Source organism: Perca flavescens, chromosome 6 (genome assembly GCF_004354835.1).
Source record: "Perca flavescens isolate YP-PL-M2 chromosome 6, PFLA_1.0, whole genome shotgun sequence".
Lineage (NCBI taxonomy): Eukaryota > Metazoa > Chordata > Actinopteri > Perciformes > Percidae > Perca > Perca flavescens.
In genome coordinates, this window is record NC_041336.1 from 20,155,378 (window position 1) to 20,162,865 (window position 7,488).

The 7,488-nt window shown below is 40.2% G+C and overlaps 1 protein-coding gene across 2 annotated transcripts; it reads left to right on the plus strand.

The window, feature by feature from the left end:
• The first annotated feature begins 3,800 nt into the window (after positions 1-3,800).
• On the plus strand, positions 3,801-7,488 carry LOC114557778 (sperm-associated antigen 4 protein-like). Of its 2 annotated transcripts, XM_028581432.1 has the most exons (10): positions 3,801-3,857; positions 4,228-4,319; positions 4,879-4,969; positions 5,085-5,284; positions 5,409-5,503; positions 5,663-5,783; positions 5,894-6,006; positions 6,125-6,298; positions 6,411-6,500; positions 6,682-7,488. In XM_028581432.1, the coding sequence occupies exons 2-10, from the start codon at positions 4,307-4,309 to the stop codon at positions 6,844-6,846; spliced, it is 1,062 nt and encodes a 353-aa protein (XP_028437233.1). In that variant the 5' UTR covers positions 3,801-3,857; positions 4,228-4,306; the 3' UTR covers positions 6,847-7,488. The 2 variants fall into 2 exon arrangements, with proteins under 2 accessions (XP_028437233.1, XP_028437232.1); XM_028581431.1 differs by lacking the exon at positions 3,801-3,857 and having other exon boundaries at positions 4,148-4,319.

Genomic DNA, 7,488 nt, shown 5'->3' on the forward strand with positions numbered 1-7,488 from the left:
ACCTCACCCCGGAAGAAATAGCCTACTATATCTGATCCCATCCTCTTTTTCAGTCCAAAAAATGTTACAACTGCACCCAAATGCTTGCTGTACCGTCCATCAAGGTGGATATGTACAGCATCTTGTCTTTGCCAGTGATATTGGCTAGACACATTTGGATTTAACAAATATATTAATGTATACATTGTTTGGTTAATCAAAATTGACAAATTGTACCAAATGAGAATGATGTTGCCTGAGTTTTGTTTGAGAGTAAGGTGAACTGCATGAGTAAACTGATTTATAATCAAGTAGTAGCACACCAAATTTTTGTGAGCACCCCAACCTTCTCCTATATGTGTTAAACAATTTTTGATATTCATTTTTGAACAGGCCATACAAATGAGGGCACTGCAACTCCTCACCGGAAAAAAACAAACACACATTCATCCTGAAGCATCTCTATCTTGATCAGGTTTCATACCTGAATAAAAAACTGATAAACAAATATATATATAATTTGACTGTTGCAGCATCTGTACAACAGGAAGACACCCACATGTTCCACAAAGCCTTTTTGTTTAGTTTCTGTTAAATATACCTGTGTATTGGAGTACACATAAACCACAAATCACTGATGGGACTGATGGGAAGTTCAATAGGTCATTATGACAGAGGGCCATAACTTTCACATATTTTATGGACCACTACTTGCAAACATTCCACCAATCCAATAAGACCTTATGCAGCTAAGAGTCATATATTGTTATATATTGAGGAGGAAAATTGGACAGAAAAAGTAGAGAAAAAGAAAATTGACTCCTCTTTTCCACCACAAGGAACAGGGGAGCTGTTTATGGCAAATGGGATACTCTCAGTTACAAGACGCTATAAATAATGTGTCAATAGTATTGCTCACTATTACCTGTTCCATCAGGGGAGTGTTTAAATGTCTTGACTGCAGGCATAACCTTTTTTTCTTCACAATTTATTACCAGAATAAGAGAAGCACTCGGGAGTGCTCAGACCATTGGCGGTACCAGGCAGTGCTAGCTACCTGACTCAGTGAGTTCATTTTCTTCAGTTGATACCAATTCAGGCCTATTGACCCACTGACTCATTCACAGTGATGGTCAATTGTGTTTTTTTTATTTATTTAGGGAGTGTAGATCAATCAGCAAACCATACATAGATTGTCCCTATAAGAACTGTTCCCCACCCTCCACCCCCGCACTCCCACAGACAATTGTCAATTGTGTTTCTGATTGGCAATACATTCCCGGATATAATTCTGTGAAAGATTCACGGTGGCCAGCATATAATGTGCAAGATATGGTGTCAGTCCACTTTTCAGAGTTACACATGCAAATTGGTTGCAAATTGGTTTGTGTCAGCATTGCTGCCAAACTTCTGTTGCAAATAATGAAGTCAGAGAGGAGCCGTGTCTCATTTTTATGACTCAATGTTCTACCTGCACAGACAGAAAACACTCTGCCTCGACTTGATGAGATGTGAATTGCAAAACAGCTGCACTTCTAGGTCATGCAGAATGGATTCCGAAAGTGAGATTCAGCCCAGTCAGTGATTAAATATGTGATACACACAGCCTATCTGCATTCTTTCCTAACAAGCTTGCCATCTTGTATTAGTCATTATACATCTGCAAAAGGTTATCACAACCTCAGGGTTTTTATTGTCTGTGATTATAACTTTCACTTGGAATAGTAAACCTACTGTCAGCTACCTTTGGGATGCCGCAAAGCTACTTCAAAGCCGTGAAGGCTTTAATTTAATAAAGCAACTCAATTTCTGTTATTGTTATTATTGTGTTATTGTATTTAGAAATAAACATTGTCCACATCCTTTGTATAGCACACAGATAAACTGAAAAAGATCAGACGGGCTCAGCTATGATAACTCTTTGAACTATAGAGTTTGCATATCAGCTGAGAGCACACTTGTTCTTGTGTAAATGCTCTTTTATTCACCACACACACTCATACAGTAGCCCAGTCTTTACACACATACAAATGTCCTTAAACTATGCAGGCTCTGCCAACTGTATACGCAGACACACGTGAGAGCTATCCATCCCCATTACAAATATTGACACATATCCAGCACCAGTCAATGGCCTGCTGACACAGATCAATAAGTTGTGCTTCAGGCTGTGGCTTACATGTTTGGCTTGCAAACCACACAGAGTCACTGGAGCAGAAAACCCCACCAACACGCACATAATCTCATTTTAAATAGCATCCCTAACAGCATGCATATGTGTGTGTGCGTGTCAACTTGAAAATCAACTTCACCATGAAAATGCCTTTTCTATGGCTATTTGTAGCAACATGATGGTTTTGAGAGCATCGCAGACAGCTGAGCAATTACACAACAGTTTCCCTTGTTTGACAGTGGAGCTCTGCGTATCACCCAGGTGTGTTTAGACTGTAAGCTTGAGTACAACTGGTGCAAAATCTTTGACTTTGATGTTGCCGGTTCCAGCATGCTGCTCCGACCTGCTGTTGGCCTGACACAGAAAGGGGTGTGTTCAGGAAAGGGGTGTGGGGGGTCCAATGCCTCACAGTTATAGCTCATAGTTTAACTTCACCCATGAAACATTCATATCTGTTTGCAACTGAGCCTGTGCAGAGTCTCTAGGTATACTTTATTCATGTAGCTGGCAGCAGCAGTGTGCCAGCACTGAAAAATGAATGAGACATTTGGAAAGACCTTCCTCTGAATCAGCATTTCCCCTGCGAGTGTGGTCCTCTATTTACTGTATAAGACAGGACAAGGACAGCAAAGAAGCAGTAAGGCTTCTCTGTGTGTGTCTCAAATATACATTCACAGTATTACACTAGCATCCCTCAGTTCATCAAGGTCTCTGCAGCAGCTCAGAGGGCACTGTGTTGAATTTTGATGTAGATATTTTTTTGTGTGGAGATGTCTGGATGCTGACAGGTCCTTCCCTGGTGGGCCAGCGTAGACTGATGGATATGCTAGAGGCACTTTCCCCTCAAAGGTGTTTGTGCGAAATACTGTGAACGACAAGACTATAACCATGTACCTCCCAAGGCATAGCATCCTGCTCTAATCAACCAGCAGATTACCAGGGGCCACTATAGACTGCAGAGTAATGCTGACAGGGTAAGCTTGTTTAATTCTACCTGAACTACTTGATAGATCACTGGAAGGAAATGTTTTTTCTCACTTTCACTCTTTCACAGTTCAGGTCAAAGGAAGTGTCTTTTCTTTTATAGCCATATTAAAATATGACTTTTTTATAATTATTTGACCATGTTAACATATAGACCAAACAGTGTGCTAAAGCAGTGCTTCATAATGTGGGGATCCAAGGAACATAAGGGCTCATAAAATGATTATTGGTACAGGAAAAAAAAGAAAAAAGAAAACGTGTTTCTACTCAATTTTAGATTTCTCTTTTTTCTGACATTTCTCTGAGCTTTGCTTTTTTCTTGTGAAGTACTTAATAGTTTGACCTCTTCAGGCCTCTAACAGTTTCAGATTCAGATTAAACAGAAAATCACTCTTTGGTTCAAACTGCTAACAACTCATGGACACTAAAGAGTAGGCCTAAAGCTGTGTGTGTTTGCATTTTAGGGATTACCAAAAAAAAAGCGAGGACACACGTTTTCATGACAATTGGTCGCAAAAAACTGATCACCACAAATCAGCAGCTTTATCATTTGGGTCCATTGCGGAGCTAAAAAAGTAATTGTCTTCACAGTGAATGTTCATCCATTATGTGATCGCTAAGAGTCTGCACCGATTGCTTTCTGCGGTGCAGAACCTCCCATCAAACACACGGTGGCAGCAGCACTCCACTGACAGAAGGCAATCAGCTGCTGAGCCTACAGGTTACAGTAATATCAATATTAATATTAGTTTTAGAAATACTAACTGTTGTTTCTCTTGATTTAATTTTCCTATTCATTGTGTTTTTATTTAGCGTTTTAATATATTATTATGCCTTATGTAGGCTATAGCCTTTTATATATTTGGGTTTGCCTAAACAAATTAAATAAAGATATATTATATTATGTAATATAATACAATATTACAAATATTACCCGTGTGTGTGTGTGTGTGTGTATGTGAGTGTGTGCGCGTTCTACACATCGAAGAGAACGGTCCAACGCTCATTCATTCTACAGTTCATTATGACGCCAATAGAATGCGGAACGCAACAGTTAGCCTAGGTGTTCTTAATAGATTGCATTTCATTAGGCTACCTGATTTCTCAGTGAACACAACGCAAAGCTAGCCTTCTGAAGGAAACAAGACTCAAGACTACGACGCTACAGACATGCCGAGTAAAGGTAAATCCCATATGGTTTCTGCTATAAAATATTCAGATGTGTAGGCCTAATGTGATAAATCATACCTTTGGGAGATTTATAATGCAAGCTGTGTGAGAGAGATGTTTCTAATAATGTTGTCCAATGTAAATGTGGCTGGAAAAAATGTTTGACACACTTTTCAAAAAAATGTAAACCAGTCATGGCTTTTGTACATTTCCTACTATAGCTGCAAAGTTTCTAATTTGACAAAAAATCCAATCCCAAAACTTTGCGACATTAAGTTATTCCTATGTCTATGTTGAAGACTATATTCACAAAAAGAAGAGTAGATGGTTAAAAAGCTTATCCACCACAAACTGCAACCTCAAAAATGACTGTAAAGTTTAATCAACACATCTCTGACAGTTATTCGTTAGTCGTGTATCTGATGCTTAAAAACATAATACTATTGACGTGCACTGAGTTGCTTCTAATAGTAGAAGTCTTATAATTAGAAAACTAACAGTTCAAAGTGTATGACATAACTTGTTACAGTGAGTGACTGACCCTCTCCTCTGCTCTCTTGTTTCGTTTACAGTCGCATCACGAAAAAGTTCTCGGTTGAATTCAACAGGATACTACAACGTTGAGGGAGAACCCTTCATTTGCTACAAGGAGACCACGCGCAAGTAAGCTGGAGTTTGTGTGTGTGTGTGTGTGTGTGTGTGTATGCGACAGTTATGCTGTATATGTATGGTATGTCATACGTTCTTCATTATACATCTTCATTTTCCTTTCATCCAGGATTTTCAGAAGACATCGTAGGAACACTTCTCAGTTAAGTACCAGCCACAGAGCAGAAAAACAGAAGAACAGAAACACAGACAGTGACATACTCACTAACCGAAACAGCAACATACTTAGTATCCAAAACACCAACAGCAGGGCCTCCACTGTGTTCAAGATTTTTGGCATTCTCTTCTTCCTAGTGCCCCTGTGTTTTGGTAAGCAATATCTCCTTCCACAAACAATTGTATCTAGTTCATCAGCTTGTAAGTTTGAGTGTCTATCTTTTGAATAAAACATCCCTGACTGGTTTCTCCTTTACTTTATTTCTCCCTCCAAAAGGATTGGCATACTTGATACCGACTCTGAACAGCAGCTTTCTGGACTGCGGACCCTCAGAGTCACCTGTCTCAACTTACGTTACCAATACGACTAAGGTATGACCCATAAAAGCAGCTTGGCTTTCTCTCTTACTTACATTATTTCTGTGCACCTGTAAACACAATTGCAGTCCAAAAATGTTTTCACCCAACCAAAATGTGAATCACACACTGATGTCAGCATGCATCATTAAATGAATCTCCACCCACTTACAGGCTGCATCATGTGAAGAGCTAGCAAAACAAATAAGAAAGCTGCAGGACAAGCAGCTGAGGTTAGAAAACTACCTGCTACCGGTGGCGGACACACTGCCTAACTACGCTCTGGAGTCGCAAGGTGAGACATTTAAATCACTGTTATTATTTTCATCTGTCAGATTGTAATTTTCACATTTTAGTTTTTTTGTTTTAAAATTGTTTTCTCACTTTCTGTGTTTTTGTCTGCAGGGGCCTGTGTTATATCTCATCTCTCCTCAACAACATACCATGCACAAGCAGGCTGGAGTTTTCTCTGGATACCTATGTGGCTAAAAAGTGCAAACCCAGGGACTGTAATTAAGGTAGGAACTACATACACAAATCACATTGCTACGTGGTATGATATTATGTTTGTGATTGTTTTATTGCCTATTACAACATACCATCTAAACTCTCTTTTTATACTCTTTCTTTCCTCAGGGAGGCTCACCCCTGGTTATAGGGCACTGCTGGCCCTTTGCAGGTGAGCGTGGACATTTATTCATCACCCTGTCCCACCCAGTCACCATAAGCCACGTGTCACTGAGTCACTTTTCAAGGAACCTGTCCCCAACTGGCACCATTACTAGCGCCCCCAAGGAGTTTTCTGTCTGTGTAAGTCACAAATTGAACATTGTTACACTGCATACGTCCTGTGTATTTCACTGACACATCACATAGAGAACAACAAGGTGTTCAACTGGATCTCTATTTTTCTCTCTTGCAGGGCATGAAGACTTTTGATGAAGAAGGAACCCCACTTGGAACCTTTCTTTATGATCAGGATGGGGAGTCATCACAGACTTTCAAATTGCCTGTGAGTATTACACCATGCAATGAAACACATGCAAATGCATTTTTTTATTTCATCCACAAGATAATATATATCAAAAGAGTTACAGTTTGTCTGTCCTTATTGTACTCATTATATCGCTTATTTTCCATCCTCTCTGTTTTTGCAAAACTAACTCACTCTGCTCATTCCTCATGTCTTTTAGGATCATAAAAAAGGTGTCTTCCACCATGTAAAGCTGCAAGTCGAGACCAACTGGGGCAATCCTGACTACACCTGTCTCTACAGTTTCAAGGTCCATGGGATGCTGGCAGACGAAGGACACAAAGGAGCAGACAGGACACCAACATCTGGGTGCAGAGACAGATGAGTATGCATTTGTGAAAATTAAATCAGATTCCAACCATCTGTGGATAAATAGGCTTAATTTAACCTTGTGTTGTGGAATTTGCAGTCATAAAATACCAGCAAGTGTTAGGTTTATTTTTTTTTATGTAAGTGGGTGGTGAGGTATGATATCCACTCCAATTGGCTGGGTGGGACACTTGTGCAGGGGAGGACAGGGTGGGTGGGTAGATGCTAGGGGGAAGTATGGTGTACTGTGAAGGTTCACCATACTTGCTTCCAGCGAAACCTCCTCCCTGCAAGGTGAAAAGAAGAGATACGTGGCTGTCTACACCACTTGGCCATTTGCTGGTATTTTCTGTCACTCTTTACTCTCACACTTTATGTAATTTGCCCTTAGGGATCATTAAGAGCATGTCTTCTTTCTTCTTCTTCTAAATTCCACAACACAACGGCTACGTATTCACAGATGGTTTCAGTCTGAGGGCTACACGGTGGCACAGTGGAGAGCGCTGTAGCCGCACAGAGGAAGGACTGTCTATGGTTCTTGCTCTGTGCAGAGATTGCATATTCTCTCTGTGTATGCGTGGGTTTACTCCGGGTCCTCTCCGGTTTCCTCCCACACAAAATATGTGCAGCTTAGGTTAATTGGTTGCATAAATACGGA

Excerpts from the sequence above, each read along its gene's own strand:
- LOC114557778 (XM_028581432.1), top strand. Across the intron at positions 6,299-6,410 it reads CCAAGGAGTTTTCTGTCTGT|GGCATGAAGACTTTTGATGA; the intron begins GTAAGTCACAAA and ends TCTCTCTTGCAG. Across the intron at positions 6,501-6,681 it reads CACAGACTTTCAAATTGCCT|GATCATAAAAAAGGTGTCTT; the intron begins GTGAGTATTACA and ends CATGTCTTTTAG.